The sequence below is a fragment of the Natator depressus genome, chromosome 1 (assembly GCF_965152275.1).
Source record: "Natator depressus isolate rNatDep1 chromosome 1, rNatDep2.hap1, whole genome shotgun sequence".
Taxonomy (NCBI): domain Eukaryota; kingdom Metazoa; phylum Chordata; order Testudines; family Cheloniidae; genus Natator; species Natator depressus.
The window spans coordinates 50,836,411-50,857,904 of NC_134234.1; the positions used below are offsets into that span (position 1 = coordinate 50,836,411).

The 21,494-nt window shown below is 40.4% G+C and overlaps 1 protein-coding gene across 6 annotated transcripts in view; it reads left to right on the forward strand.

Moving 5' to 3' along the window:
- NBEA (neurobeachin) overlaps positions 1–21,494 on the forward strand; it is an 844,329-nt gene that overhangs the window by 813,961 nt on the left and 8,874 nt on the right. For all 6 annotated transcript variants that reach the window (XM_074959554.1, XM_074959563.1, XM_074959572.1 and 3 more), the window contains 3 exons: positions 3,555–3,626; positions 7,324–7,479; positions 9,901–10,071. In XM_074959554.1, the coding sequence (XP_074815655.1) occupies positions 3,555–3,626; positions 7,324–7,479; positions 9,901–10,071 (399 nt within the window). The remainder of the gene's footprint in view (positions 1–3,554; positions 3,627–7,323; positions 7,480–9,900; positions 10,072–21,494) is intronic.

Below are 21,494 nucleotides of genomic sequence, written 5' to 3' on the forward strand. Positions count from 1 at the left end.
TGAGTATTATATCAGGTACATCCACATTTAGAGGTACCCAAAATTTATCCAGAGTTTTACACATCTCTTTTTAAAAGAGAATTATATTAATTTTGCTCATCCCCATAGCCTGAAAGTTTGAAGGGCAAGAAGTAGTCGTTGGCATATATAAACTGTGAAGTGGAAATGTATTTGAAAAATGTTTTCTGTTTGGAATTAGTAATCTGAGCCTGCTACAGGTAGTGGCCATGTGACTAAAAGAGTCATTTGCTTACAGTCATTTCTGACACTGGCAGTTGAGGAACCCAATGTAAGATACCATAAACAAGTCAGTCTCCTACAGTACTTTAATACTAGTTTTAATAATATTGTTCTGTTAGTCTTTTGTAAATGTTTCAGGTCTTCTGGGGACATTGGCTAACCACCCTTGACCATTAGCAGGCTTCTTGGGGAACCTCCTAGTATGTGTTACTGTCTCCTCCATTTCTTAAAAGGATCTTTTAGTGGGCAGTAGTGCAGTGGGAGTAGTGAAACGCACCCGCTTCCCACCACTTTAGTGAGACAAAGGTAAATAATAGCTGGTGCGGTAGCTAAGGAAACCTCAGGTGTTCCCTAGCAACCATGCTTTAGTTAAGCGAAGCCTTATAGGCCTTGATTTTTCCTTGAGGTTCATGTAACTATTTTGTTCACTTACATACATGTAAAACATGAACCTCTTTGCTAACATGCAGAATTCAGTTCACAAATCATATGTGAACTAAACCATGCACCCTTTGTGTGACCTGGTAGATATCCAAAATACCACAATGCCTTTTGGATAAATAAGGCAAAAGAGAAGGGTAAGCAAAACAATCAAGAAATTCAAAATAAATCCTACACTGTTCTTAGCTTTTACACCGTATGTGCCATTTTCTGTTACTTCACAACAGTATAATTTAGAACAGAGTATCAGTCTTAATGCTGAATTTTCTAATTCTTGGTGGTTTGGTTTACAGTCTTAAAAGGTCTCTCTTGCCTACTTAGGTTTAAATTATACAAGAACTTTTAAAGGTGTATATTCTATTATAAAACTGTGGCATTATTTAATTGTAGTGTTTTTTACTTAATTATTCCAACAATAATAATCCAACAATCTAGCATTTAGGATAGGTTCATGAACATAAAACTGTGCATAGAGATACTCAGGTACCATCATAAGATGTAAACACAGCTTAATTTTTCCATAATAGCTTGTGCACACTAAGTCTCTGGCTGTCTAAGGTGAGATGTTAAATTACTGATTTGTAAAACTGATTTTACAAGGTTCATTGAGGACCCTCTTTACTTTTATGACATGCTACTCTAGACATTTATTTCATCAGTAGAAACTGACTATGTTATTACTAAATATAAGGATTGTCAGTGGAAGATTCTTAATTTAAAAGGTATGGTGAAAGTAAGTTTCAGATGTCTGATGACATTACAAAAGATTGGGTTTGTCTTCTGACCTGCGGAAAGAGTCATTTGCCTTCCCCCCACCAACTATCCTGCACCGAAATTGTGCTACCTCCCTCACAAGTGCTTGCTCCATCAATTTTCCCTCTCCATCCCACCCCTGTTGTGAGGATTATTCGCAGTGATAAATAGGGCCTAAAGTTGTGGCTCAGTAATATAGAAAAGAAAAAATCATTAATGTTTACAGCCTAGTATAGCAAACTCCTGTATAAGAAAGAAGGATGATTTGTCTGGCATTGATATACCATGCTCCTGGATACACACATCACAACAGTAACAGATAGTGTTTTCTGACATCTTTGGTTGACCAGGGGACTTTTCCTCTCCCTGTCAGATTAGGACTTTACCACTGAAGTGTCCTCAGGACTAGACCGTTGCAACTCACTCTATATTAAGAGACTCCACAGCAATATACTACTACTGGTACATTATCTCTGAAACTCCCTCTCTGTATCTACTTCTCCAAGGCAGATACACTTCACAATGACAATGCATCTAGAGAAGCCCAAGCTAAAACAATCAGGGGCTTGGGGCACAATATTCTGAGTCTTATACAGAATCGTAGAAATGTAGGTATCGAAGGGGAATTAAGAGGTGACTCAGTCCAGTCCCCCATGCTAAAACAGGATTAAGTATACCTAGACCATATATGTGTGTGTATTCATATTCTGCAATAGTCTACATTTCCTTTTATGGAGACTTGGGAAGGAAAGGAAATAAATAAATATAAGTGTCACTTTCCAGACATTTTATATATATATATATATATAAATAAATTACATACATTGTAAGGGCAAACAGTCTAGCGATCTGGCGTGGAAAAGATCGTCATGCTATGTCCCGAGCCCAATTTAAATCTTAGTCCCCTCTCTCAATCATTTATGGATACCATGCTTGAGATCTTGCGACATGACTGATTTGCTGGGTCCAGAGTTGTACTTGTTAGAGGATTTGATAAATGTATTTTCAGTAAGTTGGCCACAACTAGTAGAAAACTCTGAAATGTCAATTCTGACTAAAACATCACAGATTATGGACAATAAGAAGTGCTTCTCACTTTACACAATTTCAGTTTGCAGCACAAAGCAAATTAGATACCATTTTCTTTTTAATTACAGGTTTTTTTTTAAGTAAACTGAAAAAATAATGAAGCCGTTTCAATGAGCAGAACATTTCCACCCAAAGTGGCTTTAGAATGTTATTCCCCAAATGGATGGAATTTATGCACTTGTACTATTATACTGCCATTTAAGATAGATCTGTTCTGTCAGAATAGTAATTTAATATAAACTATCCATGTGTGATGGGAGAGGGGCTGCATCTTATAACTATCTCCATCACTCATTATTGAACATTCAGTTCAGAGAAATGTGTCAATGTTATCTTCTTCACACACATATAGGGGTCATCATTGTAAAAGCCAACAACTACCAACAGTTAACCACACATATTCAAGATATGTGTTTCTAAGGATAGGAGGAAACTCTGGTGCAATACAGTGTATGGTGACTCTTGGCAAATAATGATTTTTTTATTATAGCTCTACATTGCACCAACAGTAATGACTCTGTAGTAGCACTTGTGTGGACTAGGATTGCTAAATGTGGCACTTCCTGGCTAGGCCCCTGAAATATTCCGTATACTAGCAGTGGCTGGATTAGAGCTTTACACCACTCATGGATTTCCCTCCAGAAAAGGAATCCCCGGTTGGCTGTTTAAGCCAGTTTCCTTCCCCTTTTGTACCACTGTAATGGCGCTGAGGCTCTGTCCCAGTATTTGTATATAACATAGTGGTCTGTTACACCATTGTAAATCAGGAGTTGATATGCTGAAGTGAGCAACAGCAGGTGTTGGCTCAAAGTTAGCATATATATTTGTATTTAATTTTATTTATTTGAGTAAATAACTTATATATTTTGTCACATGGAAAAAGGAATCTTAAAAACTGATATAACAAGAAATGGGAAGAAATTAAGCATTTATATGGGGTATAATCATTTTACAATTCTAATACTGGAAAAACAATGTAAAAATTTCATAAGCAAGTTCCATATTTGTTTTATTCCTTCTTTCATCTGTAGGCCTCAGGGGAGCCCCAGGATATTCTTTGGATCAAGCCCATCATCTTCCCATTGAAATGGATCCATTGATTGGTATGTCAAGGATGAAAGTATGGTTATATAGTTGAAAACAGTATTTTCAAGAATTATTGATTAAGCTATATTTGTATGTTGTGCTTCATTTTACACAGAAAATAGGCAAATATTAATTCTTTTTCCAGTGCGTGCACATGTGCATTCTACTATTGGTGTGTGTGCACTGCACTCACAATCACCAGAAATATTTATTTCTCAGTGGTACCCATTGGGGTAGATTTTCTGTGTTTATCTGCTTTTTTGTTGATCGCCGGTGCCAAGGAATGCCTCAGTCACTAGGCTTCAAGCCCTGCGTTTCCTGTAATAAGGCTATGCTCCTGAGTGACCCGCACTCAAGTGTGTTGGGGAAGCTCATACTGGGGACCATTGCCAAATTTGCAAGAACTTAAGCCTCACATAGAAAAAGATGGGAAGGCCAGGTTAAAGTTTCTGCTCATGAAGGCGGGACTGAGATCTCCATCTGAGCCAGGCTGGTCAGACTTAGCACCGAGTGCCCCAATGTCGGTAAGGAGAGCTGCTTCTACTGTGTCAGAGTCCCAGCACTGATCCCGATCCCCAGTGCCTAGGACGGGTCATAAAAAGCAGACTACCAAAAGAGGATGATCCCCAGGACTCCTCTGCCTCAGTACTGCAGAAGCTGGCACTGTTGACTCCGGCACCTATGCAGGTACTGTTGAGTCCAGAGCCAGAAGAAGCTCTCAGATCTGCGGCACTGCATTGTACCAACACTATTTTGGTACTCACCATGCTCGAGGTGTTTGCGGCTGCCAGGGATTTCCTCTTGCTGTTGGTACTCGTGTCGCTGGCAGTAAAACAGCTATTGCTATTGGTGTCAGCAGGCATAGGGGAACTAGCTGGATCATTACAACTCTCAGTACCGGACAAACTTCACCTACCCATGACAGCTCGCCCAACACTACCATCAAAGGGGAAACCTGCGATGCTGGCCTCACTACAAACCTCTCCACCTATGCACCAATCACTGGCCCCATCAGGGGCTGCACCCCTGTGGTCACTTGAAAAAGAGACATTCTCTTCTGAGTAGGAGATTGGGTCTCTTGTCCTCGAATCTGCACTCGTTACATCTCCAGACCTTCCCACCCTTCCATGGATCCAGTCACAGGAATACCATCAAGTGGTGGGCCAGGAGGTCACCGGTGTTTTACACTGATCCTGTGGCCCTTTTGGAATTTGTGGTGTTTTTCCCCAGTTTCCAGGGCATATTCCAGGTGCTCCTATTCAGTGGCTTCAAAAAAGGCGTCCTGCACCTTCCCACCAGGTGGGCACCTCTTCCCAACTCCGGTAGTGAGCCTGCTACCAGACTCCAGGAGCAGGCACAACAGGATCCCATAGATCAAGAAATGGAGGAAAAGCAACAGAAACCAGTGCTGGCCTCCTCATCCTCCTGCCCTGACAAGGCAGTCTCAGGAGGTGGCATGTTACCTCCTCCAGATGACTATAAGGTTCACCAGGAATTGTTCAAGGGAATGGCCTTAAATCTGGGCATACAGACGGAGGCAGTAAAACAGTCCTCCCACAGCCTGCTTGATATTTTAGCCACTGCAGGTCCTTCTAAAGTCTTTCCTCTCAATGAGGCCATTATAGAGCTTGGTTAAGAGTCTGTGGCAGACTCCTGCATCCCCTCCCCCCACTTCAAAAAGGGCTGAGCAAAGTGCTATGTACCTGCACAAAGTTATCAGCTCCTTTATACCCATCCCCTCACCTCCAGGTCCCTAATAGTATTGGCTGCCAACAAGAGAGAAAGGCAGGGACATCAGGATGCAACCTCAAAATCAAAGGACTCAATAAGATTAGACCTCTTTGGTAGAGGAGTTTATTCTGTGGGCGGGGGTTACAACTCAGAATTGTAAATCAGCAGATGTTGTTGGGCAGACATGATTTTAATACATGGGACTCCATTCAGAAATTTAAAGACTTGCTGCCACAAGATGCTAGGCAAGAGTTCTCCTCCCTAGTGGATGAGGGAAAATCGGTGGCAAAGGTCTCATTATAAGCTGCTCTGGATGCGGCTGATATGGCTGCCAGGTCCATGGCTTCAGCGGTGACCATGCATAGGAGTTCCTGGTTACAGTCCTTGGGTTCCCGCACAAGGTCCAACAGACTGTCCAGGACCTGCCCTCTGAGTGATCCTCATTCTTTCCGGAACAGAGAAAGATAAAGCTCCATGGGCTAAAGGACTCAAGGATGACTCTAAAGTCCCTTAAGTTGTACATCCCAGCCCTTTCCAGGAAACACTACAGGCCAATAATCCCTCTATTACTCTGCCCTGGCTACCCGTCAGGACCTGCAGAGAAAAAGGAATAGGGATTATAGGCCTAGACCACCTTCTCCTTCTACAACTGCATTAATTCCCATCCCACATAGATATTCAGGGTGTTTTAAGCAGGCATTTTGATGGGACACTGGAGGATGCAGTTCCCATGATGCCAGTACCTGTTTTTCATTTATTTGCAAACCACCTTTCCCACTTCCTCTGTGCTTGGCCCCATGTTGTAGCTCTGTTAGAATGGATTGTTGGGGCCTATATTTTTAATGGTCATTGTTTTGCTTTAACTGTAAAACCTTGCTGTGGGATTTTTTAATCAAAAATTTTAAATAGAAATTGTGTGTGTGGGAGGGTCTTTTAATAGCACTTTTTGGAAGTATCAGTGAAAGCAAGACGGTAATATGAAGTGTCTCAAAGCGAAAGGTTCCCTCTTCTTTGTACTAATTAATTGCTGAAAGGCTTGGTGTAGAAGTAGTCGTTCAGGAGATTTATCCTTCACTTTCTCATTCTGTATATTCATTTTTATAACCAAGTTTGAAACAAGATTGTTTTCTCAGATGTTATCTCATCAAAGAGTGAAGGATTTAAACAGAATAACCCCAATTAGCGATAATAGGAATTTTTGGATTACTGAGAAATATCTGCATAGTGCCTGTGCCCATTGATAGGAGAAACATGTCCTGGGCGTATTAGCCCCTTACTTCCAATCTTTCCTGACTAACAACTCCATTTCAGAGCTGGCAGCTAGAAGTGTTGGATCTGAGCTCCATAGCCCATTCAGACTTCCTCCACCCGGGGGATTTCCTGCTGGTATTGCCTCTCCTGACACTGTCTTCAGTGCCGGCTCCATACCTGATGAACAGGCATATTTTAAGAATGCACCTAGGATTTAAATAGCTGCATCTGATTGGGTCTGTTAACCCTATGATCCAATTAAGTCTCTGGAGGTGTGGGTTACATCAAGGCCACATAACACAAGATGAGATCTTCACCGCAGATGATACACCACCAAGAATTGACTCCATACAGTTTGTTTATGTTAGGACTGGGATTTTAAATGGACCTCGTTCATTTTCCCATAGTTCAGTGTGTAGCTTTTTTATCGGAGAATACTTCAGCAAAATACTTAAAATATTATCACATAGTATACGTGTTAGGCTGTTTATCAAGAATTGTCACAGCATATAAAATCTTTTGCCTTATTCAAAGGGAAACCTGAAGACTCACAATAATTTTATATTTCTGACATCCAGTAGACACAGCTCCAAATGTTTATATTCAAAATGCTTACTGAACAACAAATTCACAGTTCATTGAAAGTTAAATATATTCATTTTCTCCCTTAAGTGCATGACAGGAAGGTGTTGGAATGGCTTATTCATAAATGTGTTTTGCATTTCTTTACAGCCAATAACTCTGGTGTGAACAAACGGCAGATCACAGACCTTGTGGATCAGAGCATCCAGATCAATGCACATTGTTTCGTGGTCACAGCAGATAATCGCTACATTCTTATCTGTGGCTTCTGGGACAAGAGCTTTCGGGTTTATTCTACAGAAACAGGTGACCGTAAACACAATAGTCTGTTTCTTATAGGCTCTTATGTCACTATATGGCTTAGTCATAGTAACAGTATTTAATGTAGAGTGCTTACTTACCACCCAAGAAATTATAGAAATTCTTCTTTATAAATATCTGCTTGTAATAGCTTACAGATGTTATTTTGAAGATAATGGGTGTAATAGAAAACCAAAAAGTTTACTGTTTTGCTAATGAAAGCTATACAAACCATTGTGATATTAATTAATTGATTCCTTGTGTAAAAAGATGAACCAAAGCTATTTATTAAATTACAATCTTTCTGATTGGGTGGGTTGATTTGTTTTACATGGACTCTACATTCAGTTGTTTGGTTTTAGTGATAGTGTGTGGTTCTTTGTTTGGTTGATCTAATGTGAAAGCAAATTTACACAATATACTACCCATAGTCAGTAGGATTTTTTGTTTCTTTGTTTTTGTTTTGTGTTCTGATCAAATTTCCACTGTAAGATATTTGGAGCCCGTATTACTTAAAACTTGATTGGAGTATTAGAAAAAGATGACTAACATTGTAGGTCTGCCGTTGATGTTAATGTGGGACAAATATATGTTCTTTCAGTATAATATGTAATATCGTTATGGAACAGTTCATTTGATTTTATATATTGACAATCATTCATGAGCCTATGTAGAATCATAGAATATCAGGGTTGGAAGGGACCTCAGGAGGTCATCTAGTCCAACCCCCTGCTCAAAGCAAGACCAATCCCCAACTAAATCATCCCAGCAAGGGCTTTGTCAAGCCTGACCTTAAAAACTTCAAAGGAAGAAGATTCCACCACCTCCCTAGGTAACGCATTCCAGTGCTTCACCACCCTCCTAGTGAAAAAGTTTTTCCTAATATCCAACCTAAACCTCCCCCACTGCAACTTGAGACCATTACTCCTCATTCTGTCATCTGGTACCACTGAGAACAGTCTAGATCCATCCTCTTTGGAACCCCCTTTCAGGTAGTTGAAAGCAACTATCAAATCCCCCCTCATTCTTTTCCGCAGACTAAACAATCCCAGTTCCCTCAGCCTCTCCTCATAAGTCATGTGTTCCAGGCCCTGAATCATTTTGTTGCCCTCCGCTGGACGTTTTCCAATTTTTCCACATCCTTCTTGTAGTATGGGGCCCAAAACTGGACACAGTACTCCAGATGAGGCCTCACCAATGCTGAATAGAGGAGAAGGATCACGTCCCTTCGTCTGCTGGCAATGCCCTACTTATACATCCCAAAATGCCATTGGCCTTCTTGGCAACAAGGGCACACTGTTGACTCATATCCAGCTTCTCGTCCACTGTAACCCCTAAGTCCTTTTCTGCAGAACTGTTGCCCAGCCATTCGGTCCCTAGTCTGTAGCAATGCATGGGATTCTTCCGTCCTAAGTGCAGGACTGTACACTTGTCCTTGTTGAACGTCATCAGATTTCTTTTGGCCCAATCCTCTAATTTGTCTAGGTCCCTCTGTATCCTATCCCCACCCTCCAGCGTATCTACCTCTCCTCCCAGTTTAGTGTCATCTGCAAACTTGCTGAGGGTGCAATCCACACCATCCTCCAGTTCATTAATTAATATATTGAACAAAACTGGCCCGAGGACCGACCCTTGGGGCATTCCACTTGATACTGGCTGCCAACTAGACATGGAGCCATTGATCACTACCCGTTGAGCCCGACAATCTAGCCAGCTTTCTGTCCACCTTATAGTGCATTCATCCAGCCCATACTTCTTTAACTTGCTGACAAGAATACTGTGGGAGACCGTGTCAAAAGCTTTGCTAAAGTCAAGGAACAACACATCCACTGCTTTCCCCTCATCCACAGAGCCAGTTGTTATGTAAAATCATTTTGCACAGCAGGAAGTTAAAACCCATGGAGAAATGACTGTTGGGCAGGGATGGTGTCCCTAGCCTCTGTTTGCCAGAAGCTGGGAATGAGTGACAGGAAATGGATCACTTGATGATTACCTGTTCTGTTCATTCCCTCTGGGGCACCTGGCATTGGCCACTGTTGGAAGACAGGATACTGAGCTATATGGATCTTTGGTCTGACCCAGTATGGCCGTTCTTATGTTCTTTTAACATTTAAGGTCAGGGCTTGGGGTGTGGCTGATCTGCACAGAGCACAGGTCCAGGAAGTGCAAAGATGAATAGTTTAAAGCTCACCTTTGCACTTCCCTGATCCTTGAGCAGCCTCTGTACAGGGCCATCTGTCCAGCATCAAGTTAGAGCAGCCTTTGGGCTGTTCAAATTACTGCTGGCTACAAATGTCCAAAAGGGCCAAAAACATGTTGAATTAAATGTATTTGGTTTCACTGTTTTTTAAATGTGCTTGTTGTGACTTGTATAAAAAAGAATGCGAATACATACAGAAATCAAACTTGTAATTTCTTCTACTGCAGGAAAATTAACTCAGATTGTTTTTGGCCACTGGGATGTAGTTACTTGCCTTGCCAGATCAGAATCCTATATTGGTGGTGATTGCTATATTGTCTCTGGATCTCGTGATGCTACATTGCTTCTTTGGTACTGGAGTGGCCGACACCATATTATAGGAGATAATCCGAATAGCAGTAAGTATATATTGTGATAAACACCAGCTAACTTTATATTCTGTATCTTGATTTTTAAATCCATTCCATTAACATCAATAAAAATTATAAAATGTATACGTTATTCTTGTGAATTGCAGGTACAGTATAATAATAATGAGAAATTAGTTCAGAAAAAAGTGAATATAGATATTTAAATGGCTTATTTGTGGTAAAAATATTTTTGATAAATCATTTCAAGGCCTAATCATAACTTGAGAGCCTTTTTTTACATTCATAATTATTCCTATCACCTCTATCATCCTGTTGCAACATACTAGAACAAAAAGGGTTGGCTTTGTACCCTCAAGAGTCAGGATATGTATCTCCATATTTTGATTTCTCCTTCCCCGTAACTGTTTCCATTCCATTTTAATTCATTAACTTCTGTTATTTTGTAAGGTCATCTCCTCCCCCATCCTTTTTTTCTTTTTACGCCGTATTGCAGATGTTAACCTGCACAAACAAAGGTGTCACACACATCAGGGAATCAAATGAGTAACTTTGAGGAACAGTCTTAAAGGGGAGTACAATATTGGTATAGAAGTGGTGTGTTGGAATAAAAATAGGGAAAAATAAAATGTCAGTGAAAGTTTCCATGTCATTTGTGAGGGAAGGCTAGATTTATTATTATTATTATTATTATTTATTATTTATTATGTTAGTCCTCTGTGGTGGAAAAGGGCAGCTTTCTAACAGTGCACCAGAACAGCTTGGGACAAGAGTAAATCAGATAGATATAAATATTCGGTAATCATTTGCTGAGTCCCTATTGAGAAAATAGATAGTAAAAGGCTAAAATGCACTAAGAATGCAATTAGAGGAATTTTTTGTTGATCATTCAGGAAATCAAGATGTTTGCTATTGTCTTTCAATATTGGAGTAAAAGCGTTTACTGTTCTGTCAGCTAAAAACTAATGGACTCCGAGATGCAATTTGTAAAATTGTAGAACAGTTCTGTGAGTGTTCTATAGGATTTTGTAGACATTTTGCTGAATATGGTAAGAGCCCAAAGTGCAAATATTTACAATATTTATGCATTTCCCAGACTTTTATTCTGCTTGCATTATTTGCTGAGTTTTTAAAAAGTTTTACACAGTTATGTTACATAGAAGGAAGGAATTAATTATCTCAGATTTGGAACTATAGGGGAGGCTAGTATGTACATATATAATATATACACATTCTCATCCAGGGAATGTCGCAGTAGAGGTCTGATAGCAGAGATAGCAAGAAAGATTTTATCTCTTATAGTCATGACTTCAAGTTGTCGAATAAGTGACTGTTTCACACTAATCATTTTCACAAAGATGAAATGGTGTGTTTTGTACACATTTTACAATCCTCACAAAGATTGTTGTTATTGGAGATACAAGGGTTAAGTTAATGAAATAGTTCTGTTAGGAAATATTTCTTTGTTGCAGTTACATTTCTTATGCATTTATTGTTAGTAGATTAGGACTTATCTTGTAGGAAAAATGAAAGTAAAATGTTCTGTGTAGGTTAAATCCAATTAGTTAATATCTTTAGAATGGCTCCCTAGAAAGATGCAGATGATATTTTCAGAAAAGGATTAGTTTCTTAAGAGCTGTCATCTGGAGACACAGATAAGATATTTTATATCACAGACTGTAAGGAGGTGAAGAATTCAAAGAAAAATGTCAGGTTATAGTAATTATGTGGGCTGGGTGCTTGACTTTATAATGATCTCTTAAACTGAAAGACAGTTAATTATCAATTTCAGCTTTAGTGCATCCAATTACCAAAAGGAACTTTAGTTGGTTCAGAAAACATTCTTTTCTAAAGCACCGTACTTTATTCAATATTTTCAATTCTGTATTTTAAAACATTGTATGTGTACTTATGTATAAAACATAAACCGTGTTTTGACTTAAAGAAAACATAGCTGTGGCAATTAATAGATTATTTTCAAATGTATTGTGAGAAAAGATTGTCAGGATGAACTCCTTACTGGTTTGGCTACAGTTCATGAGAATCTAATGTATTAGTTGGAATCCTGACTAAACATCACATATGTCAATAGTCAAACCTGTCAAACTCATGCAGAACTCTTTACTAAACAATCTGTATAGACATTGTGCTTAGCAGATGACCTCAGTTCATGATTGTCTGTGTGGGAACTAGTAGATCAGCTCTGGTTTAAATCAGAGGAATGGGAAATAATTGGTTTGGGTGAGAGTCTTGAAATGTGCTGCTCCAGCTCAGTGATTAAGAACTTGCTCACTTGGAAAGAAGGATGGGGATCTCTGTTACAATTTTACAAGGATTTCTCTACACAAAATGTATTAAGTAATTTATAACTTAGAATACGTTGCTGCAATCCATAACAAAAAGGGGTTTTTTTGCTTTAAATTGCCATTTGTTAGTTATTTTCTGTGATGTGAGGAGAATGAAATTTTACAAAGTTTTAAAATGCAGTGGTTTCCCATAAAAATAGACTTAGAGAAATAAATTTGCCTCAGTATCTGAATAATTCCCTATCCCTCCCTAAAATTACAATAGCGAATACTATAAATGCTAAGTAACTTTATTTAGTTATTTGAGGCAAGTAGCAAGTTTTTAAGGATCACCACATTATATATGGCTGTGGGTAGAAGAAAATTGATTCAGGACAGTCTGAAATATTTCCAAACTGTTTTCAAATGGGTCTGAAACACTCATTATGGGCTATCCATCTGCCACTGAACTCAGTGGGAGTCTGTCTATGGGTTTGAGTGAAAGCCAACTCTGGTCCAATATGGGCCAAATTATGAATACACTTATTCCAAGGTAAGTGGAGCAATCTCAATGACCTCATTAAAATTACTCATTACTACACTGAGTGTTAAGTATTTGCAAGATCAGGCCCGATATATGTCAAATAGTTTAAGGGGAGATTTTCAAAGACACAAATGTGAGGTGGACACCTAACTGCCTTTGAAAATCTTCTCCATTAATGTTTTGTATTAGGGTTGAGAAATCTATTCATTAAGTTTTCATCTGTAAAGGTACAGTTAATTTAATGGTAAAGGTTTGTTTACATGTACAATTCATAATACAGCAGAGATATTCCTGTTTTAAAAACATGAAGAACAAATGTGACCCTCTTGTGTTTAGTCTCTTATAACTGCAGAGTGTTGTAAGACAGCATTAAATCCAATAACCAGCTTGTCCTTTTTTTCTCTTTTAACATTTTTTGGGCACTTGTTTGGCTTATTGCTACTGTAACTGTATTATTCCTCACGAAAGGCACACCAAAGACGATGTGATATGCACTAATGTTCAATATGTATTGTTACAGCTGTTTGATTTGTATATGCTATGATGGCTTTATTGAATGGCTCTTTCAAGCAGGTGATTTTGAAAGTAGAAAATTATCTCTGTCTTTGAATAGAGACCTAAGTAGATGATAGAACTGCAGAAAAGTGAGGGACAGATGATTTCATCTGAAACAGACACAGATTCAAACACTAATTTGGAAGTGATAAAAATTAATTTGCACACTTTAATTGGAACCAGCCTCTTGCATGAAAGAAAGGAGAGCGGAGCAGGCAGTTAGTGCTAAAAGCTGATTGAATTTTTTGTCAGGTAGGTATGTTGGACTTGGCCGCTTATCCTCCTGAGCCTTTCTGTGCAATATATTACATTCAGCCTCTGACTGGTGTTCTTTAAAAGGATCAATGCTATTCCTGTTTTGTCCCTAGAGCCTGAAATTTTATTGATCTTGGGACTTGACATTTCTCATTACATACCATAGCTTCCAACAGGATAGTTACAAGAAGTGTGAGTTAACACAGCTTTTTCTAACTGTGGTTGCACTGACCATTATAAATACATTTTGTCGATCAACCCAGAGCTCAATTTGTGCACCTCTTATAATGTATAGTTCTTAGAAGTGCTAAATGTACATTGTATCTGTACATATGCTTGAAAGGGATGCTGGGAACTTCAATAAAGGAGCTTAGGCAAATTATCCTGCACTCTTGTTTAGGTTGATAGAGAATTCCTCAAACTATAATCTTTGACTTTAGAACTAATGTTTCTGCAACAATTTTAAACAACTTCTTCATATGGCTGATGTAGATGTAGAGCAGCAACTATAATTTCACATTTCGGTGGTTAAGCCAGGTAACTGTGCCAGGAGTAGCGGAGTGTATCGCTGTGATGCTTCCTTCATATTTGTGAACTGGGCACTGAGTTGTTATATGTTCCATGGTCTGTTCTGGGTGACCACAGCTGCAAACTGGAGAGTTTTTAATTTTCCATTTGTGCACCAAATTGATTTCATTTAATGCACAAATGGAAATGTTAAACTCTTTCTAGGTGAACATTCCAGATTAAAAAGGTTCTGTGAATTTATATCTGAAAGAAGAATTATTTTAGACTCAGAAGAGCCACTAAAACTTTCCTTTATATTTTGATTCTTTTAATACCCTATATTTGCAAAGTTTAAACCTTGAAAGGGCAAAATTTTAAAAAACATATCCGAAAACATCTTGCACCATGTGGACACAAATAGGTAGATGCCTGCACAGATATGTTTGCATATGTATTGTGACAGACCCAGACCAGTGGGGTACAAGAGTCTAGTAGAAGGCAGATATACTGGCCACTGGATGCATAGTTTTCTGTTCCCTGAGTGACCAGAGCAGGGCTGCCCTAGAGCAATCAGGAACCTGCTAGAACCAGTTAAGACAGGCAAGCTAATTAAGACACCTAGAACCAATTAAGAACTTACTAGAATCAATTATGGCAGGCAGGCTAATCAGGACACCAGGTTTAAAAAGGACCTCCCATCAGTTATTGGGGGGTGTGCAAGGAGCAGGTAGTGAGAAGGTGTGCTGCTGGAGGACTGAAGAGTACAAGCGTGATCAGGCTTCAGGAGGAAGATCCTGCAGTGAGGATAAAGAAGGTGCTGGGGGAAGGCCATGGGGAAGTAGCCCAGGAGCTGTAGCTGTCACACAGCTGATACAGGGAACGTTGTAGACAGCTGCTATCCACAGGGCCCTGGGCTGGAACCCGGGCTGACCCTCTGTACCCCGATCCCCCCCACTCCTGATCAGGCACAGGAGGAGTTGACCTGGTCTGTGAGAAACACCAGAAGGGAAGGTCTAATTTGGAAAGGAATCTGGCCTGTCCCCGGCCGACTAGGTGGGACACAGAGACTGCGGGGATTGTTCTCCGTTTTCCCTCATGCTGGCCAGTGATGAGGTTAGCTGAGTGAACAGCAGGTTTGAGCCTCGAGCAGAAGCAGCCAAACTGAGGGCTGCCATGAACTGCTGAGACGAGCAAATCCACCAAAAAGCACAGGAGCCACCAAGGCAGAGGAGGAACTTTGTCACAGTATTGTCTGCTTGCATGTGTAGATGTTTATTTAAACCATTACGTGTTAGTGCAATTTAAATCCCAGTTTTTGAACTTGGCTTTTTCTTGTGTTCATCCAAAATGTGGCTATAACAGGCACTAGGTTTCAGAACCTCATTGTAAATCAGGTCCATTCAGTGTTCCACTGTGTCAATCCAAAGAAAGTTGGCATGAAGCTATTTGCCCTACCTTCACCTATTTGCCTGGTGACCAAAATATACCTCCACCATTGTCCTATATACTATGGGAAGTGAGCCCTTTTGGGGCTCTCATGTTGAGATAAGACACTAATTTCAGTGCTCCATCTCACACATCGGAAGTAATGCAATAAAAAGTACTTAGCATTTATATAATATTGCATCAATAGATCTCAAAGCAGGGTATCACTACCTCTCATTTTAAAGATGGGGGTCAATACAGTGATTTGCCCAAATTCACCTATCAAGTTAGTGGCACAGCTGGGATCAGAAGCCAACTGTCCTGACTCCGAGACCTGGGCCCTCTGTATTGGAGCACACTACATTCCTCTTTTTAGCTTTCTTCCATCTATGCAAGATTCACAGTCCATTGCCTATTGTGATTTTTGTGGGTGTCTAAAGCTCCACAATATTCATGTTTCTGAACAAATAATGGAACAGTTCTGCCAAGATAAGATACTGTGAATCTTGTCTTGAACTTAATACTATCAATAATCTTTCTTCGTAAAACATCAACTCATTGTAATTGGGCAACTTTCCCTAACTCGATAGCTGCATTATTTTCAGATGTAGCCTGGTAATTTTGTCAAAATGTGTGCATGTTTGATGACTATAAAAACTAAAGATGATTATTTGTATCAACATCCAAAACAAAGCACCTTTGATGCGTTTATTTTATGTGTTTTTTTTCTAAAGGCGTCAGTGATAAGATGCTTCTGTATCATACACGTATTTATTGAATTCAACATCTATAGCTCAATTATAGGCCTGTTCTTGTTCCCATCAAAGTCAGTGATGAAATGGGAACAGAATTTGACCCTATGTCTAAATCAGGCCTTTTTTTCCAAAAGAAGCCTAGGAGACATTTCCCCATAGCAATAGGTATATGTTACTTCCTCTAAGTGGCATTTTAATGGCAAGAAAATCCAGTGCATCAGAACAAATAATGACATTGTTCATATTTCCTTTTTTTACTATAAAAGCATGGCATCTTCCACAGAAGAGCTTTACAGATGCATTATGCATTGCATTTTTGTCACAGAGACCAGAAGATGTTTTATTTTAAACCTTGCTGAAGAATCAGTTGCCTGAAGAAAGGACTAAGTCTTATGTGCATTTTCTCTTTGTTTACCCTGTAATGATTCTTTTGCAGAGGTGCCACATTGGGAAAATTACTATGAGCTTGTAGTGATGGTGTTTCAATTCATAGTGAGGTAGTTTCACCTACAGCTCCCTCTGTGCCATAGCCTTTAACCTCTAGCTGCATCTATCAGTTGTGATGTGACAGTGACGGAATATTTTGCTAGATTTTGAATGATTGCTGAGGTTCATGACATCTGTTCTTTGTGATGAAGTGTAATGTGGGTGAGGTTCTCTTCCCCATGCTGCAGTTTTCCCAGTAGAAAAATATCACTGACTATAATTTTATTTTCTTTCTTTGAGCACTAAGGGGAAATAATGTAGGTTTTGTAACCATTTAACTGTTACTCCAAATAATCAAATTCTGTGACTACATTTTACAGATTTATGAAGTATATTCAAAAATAGGATTTTTAAAAATCTGTAGTAAGGAACACCGTCAGTCTGTATAGGCTTTAATGTTTGCAAATCAAAAGGATCATAGTTAACATCCAGTTTGATTATAAAAATGTTTGTTTTTCTACATTAACTCTGTTTTTGCTGATTTAAAATTAAATGTTTGCAGCTTCAATACGTTCTTATGTTTTGCTATTCCAGAATAACATGTTACAGATATAGTATACTGTTGTCTTTGGCAAAGTATGAGAAAAAAATCTTGTTACAAATTATGTTCTGCTTTTCTTTAAGTATTTAAAAGCACATGAGATAATTTAACTTAATCATTTATTAGTTTGCTCATAGTCTAATGACACTGTGTAATTTACCCTTATCTTTAATACTTTATAATAATTTGATCAAGAGATCAAAAACCATGAGTTGGATCCCCAAAAACCCATGAGATTGGCCCCACAAATCATAAACCATTCTAAAAACATCACCAAGCCATATTTTTAGTCTGTCTTTTGGCTTTTTAACTTTCTTCTGCTCTTCTGGCTCTGTGTGTGTGATAATTTCACGTTGAAAGTCAACCTTTAATGCACACAAACTGCACACCTCTCCCTGGTTCTTCAGATGGAGACTCCACTTACCCTCTCCTCATCCCTAAGACAGGGGAACTGCCATACACTTCCTGTTGCTGTCTTGACTCCCCCAATCCCCTGTCTTGCTGCTCCCCAGGGCTTCTCCCTTTCCCCAGACCCAGTAGCACTTCCTCCACTTCCCTGCCTCACTGCTCCCTGGGGCTTCATCTCTACCTGGATCCCAAGTAGAGGAGAAATCATGGGATCAGAGCTGCTTCTTATGTCATTGCAAGAGCTCCTCTTGCAGATGCCAAAATCCTGTGACTCACAGTCTGTTCTAGACTGCCTACCCTGGCTGCTCGGAGGGTACTCCCTTTACTTACCACTACCCCTGGACTTGGGGAACTGCCACTCTGTCCTGTCCATCTCCTATCCCACCACTGTCATCTGCACCTGCCTCAGTCTCCCTCCTGCCTCCCACATCCTCAGCCTCCCTTCTGCCCCGCTCCTTCCTCAGTCTCCCTCCTGCCTCCCACATCCTCAGCCTTCCTCCTCGGCCCCGCTCCTTCTTCAGTCTCCCACATCCTCAGCCTTCCTTCTGCCCCTCTCCTTCCTCAGTGTCCCTCCTGCCTCCCACATCCTCAGCCTCCCTTCTGCTCCCTCTGGGCCTTGCTCTCCCTCACTCTCCTCATCTACCTCCCATAGTGTCTCTGCACTCCTCACAGTCTGTGTCCTGTCTAGCCCCCTGAATCATAGCATGGAAGCCATGTGGGCATGGCTTCAATTTCATTGAAAATACTGTAGTAGGAAGTAGCAGCCAACTTTATTAAACGCAGCTGGACTCCCACATAAACTACCGGGAAATGGTGGACATCTTGCTGGCTTTAGCCACTTTGACAGTAATAGGAGATGGTGGCCCTCTTGAATAACGAAAATTCATGAGTTGGCATCTTTTCATCATGTTTTCAAGAGAGGGTAAAAAACACCCGAAATCACTAGCATCACAATGAAATCGCAAGAGTTGGCAATACTGAATCACAGTAACTGTTCAACCAAATAAACACTTGGACCTAGATTGTCCCCATCAGAGCCCTGGGAAAGCTTCCCCTGCAGGACACTCACCTGGCTGCTGTGTGTGGGTCCCACACACTGGGCCCGCATGCTTTTAAACTTTCCTTGATCTTAGTAGGCTCCAGCTGCTGTGTCTTTGGCTCTATGGCACACTTCATGGGAACAGACTCTGTCTGTTACCCCCTGACAGATGTGGGACCTTGCATCCAGGACAAGTGCTGATCTCTCAGATTCTCCGGTAGTTTAAGTACAACCTTTCGCAGAGTTCCATCCTTGTGAGCACTCTGGTTTACATTTAATTTCTCCATGGACATATGATGGTTGAAGCACATAATAGACAGACTTTGCTAAAAGAATTCTAAAGCAATTCCTCTTTTCTTTAGAGAGCACAAGAGATGTACAGGTCCAGAAATAAATATGCTATATGCCCTTCCCTGATTTAGTTTCTTCACCGCTGTTGGGTGTTCTTTGGGATTTGGTCAGTGTCCTTTAGGGAGTCCAGGATCCCATCTCCTTCACTTGACTTCTCTGAATCATTGGGTTGTGCACGTGGATGCACTCACTTATTCTTTTCTCTCTCTCTCTCTCTCTCTCAGCTTGTGAGAGTCTTCCTTTTATGCAGTTCCAATCCCCACTGTGAGGGTGACCCCAATAATCAGCCTTGTCAGGTAATCAAAGTCACCCACTAGGTGGTCTGTTGCTCAGTTACCATCTACCTTGGCGGACCAGTTTTCTTGGCAAGGCCACCTTCTTTGTCTAAATCTGTTTGCACTGGAATAGAAGACTATCAAGATATAATGACTTTTTTTGTGGTTAGCCCTGAGTCAGAAGTCCAGTCCAACCTGGAGGTACAAAGACAGAAGGCAGACAAAGCCCAAGTTCAAAATAGAGTTTGCAGTCTGACACAGCTATATACAGAAGGCCAGATCGTCAAAGATATTTATGCTTCTAACTTCCATTTAAATCAATCTGTAGAAGTTAGGAGCCATTGAAATCAGTGGAAGTTAGGAACCTAAATACCTTTGAGAATCTGGGCCACAGTTCATAATCTCAAACAAAATTCATGAATTGTACATATACTGATTTCCCAAATTGTCACAGTCCCCTTTCACAGAAGAACCCACAGAATGGGAACACAGACTGGAAAATCCATAAGATTGTTGCATCATCTCCTCAGATTATTCCACCCCAGACATCATACCCTTGGATATATAAAAGCCACATAGACAAAGAAACCACCAAAACTCAACCTCAATCTCTAGCAAATCCCTGGTCAGATACACACAGCACATGTCTCTTTCTGCTTCTCGCAGCTTTCTGCTCTCCCTAGCTGAAAAGCCAGATCATCTGCCAGTTTTGTACACCTCCCCCTTTGATAGGAGAGGTTAATGTTGTGGAGGGTGAGTTTATACTTTACGTGTAATTTTTTTTTTTCATTTTAAACTCATTTCATAAAGAATCACATTACAGAGACTGACTGTTCCAGGTATAATTTCCAGCCAAGGAAGAAAAGTGCATTCCTGGTTCCCAAGAAAAAAAGGAGGTTGAAGACCAGTCCTGGACCTCAGGCTCTGAACACGTACATCTTTACACAGCAATTCAGGATGGTAACTCTAACAGTCCTAATCCCATCCTTAGAAATCTCCAGGATTTCACAACCCAAGGCAATTGGATTCCCTAATGGTTGTCACTCCAGATCATCATTCTCAAACTCAGAGCAGTTTGCCACTGAGCCAAAATAATGTTGGACAACAGAGTGGCCATGTACTATATAAATCATCAGGGAGAACCAAGATACCAGTGCCTATGTGCAGAGTTAATAAGGCTATGGAACTGGTACATGTCCCAGCACATAGACATCTCAGCAGTTTATCTGATGGGACTGCAAAACAGCATGGCAGACTCCCTGAGCAAACACTTTTGCCATGACCATGAGTGGGAACGCAGCAATTTGGTCTTTCAGATGATTTGTTAGTTTTTGACCATCCCAGAGATAGCTCTCTTTGCATCCAACGCAAAGTGCCAATGCTTCTGCTCGAGGGCAGATTACAGTTGCAACCTGATAGGGGACAGCCTCCTCGTTCCTTGACATCACACCTTGCAGTGCGCTTACTCTCCAACACCATCGATCCTCATAGCTCTAAAACAAGAGGGATCATTAGCTATCCTCATAGCACCATCAAGACTGAGGCAAGCATTGTTCCCATATCTGTTTTGCCTCTTCACCTTCCTCTGACAGCAGATCTCCTAGCACAGGAATCAAGCACCATAACCCACCCTAGTCTCTTATCACAGCACCTCAAGGTCTGGCTCCTCAATCGTTCACAGGCAGAGAATTTGACTGTTCTCTGAAAGTTAAGACTGCACTTCTGAGCAACACCCACCAGGAGGAAAAACTACCTGCAAAAGTGGAGGCGTTTCCGAGCCTGATGTGCCAGTCAATCTCTATCTCCTTCACAAGTCTCTCCTCGGGAACATACTTGATTACCAGCTGAATTAAAAAACACAGGGTTTGTTAATTAGCTCCATAAAGGTACATCTAGCTGCCATTACTTTCATCCACAGCCGTTTTCAATGACAGGTCAAGGGGTTTCTGTTTTTGCACACCCTAGCACTCTTAGATTCCTTAAGAGTTTGTCTAACCTTTTTCCTCACCTCAAGCAGCCTATTTCAC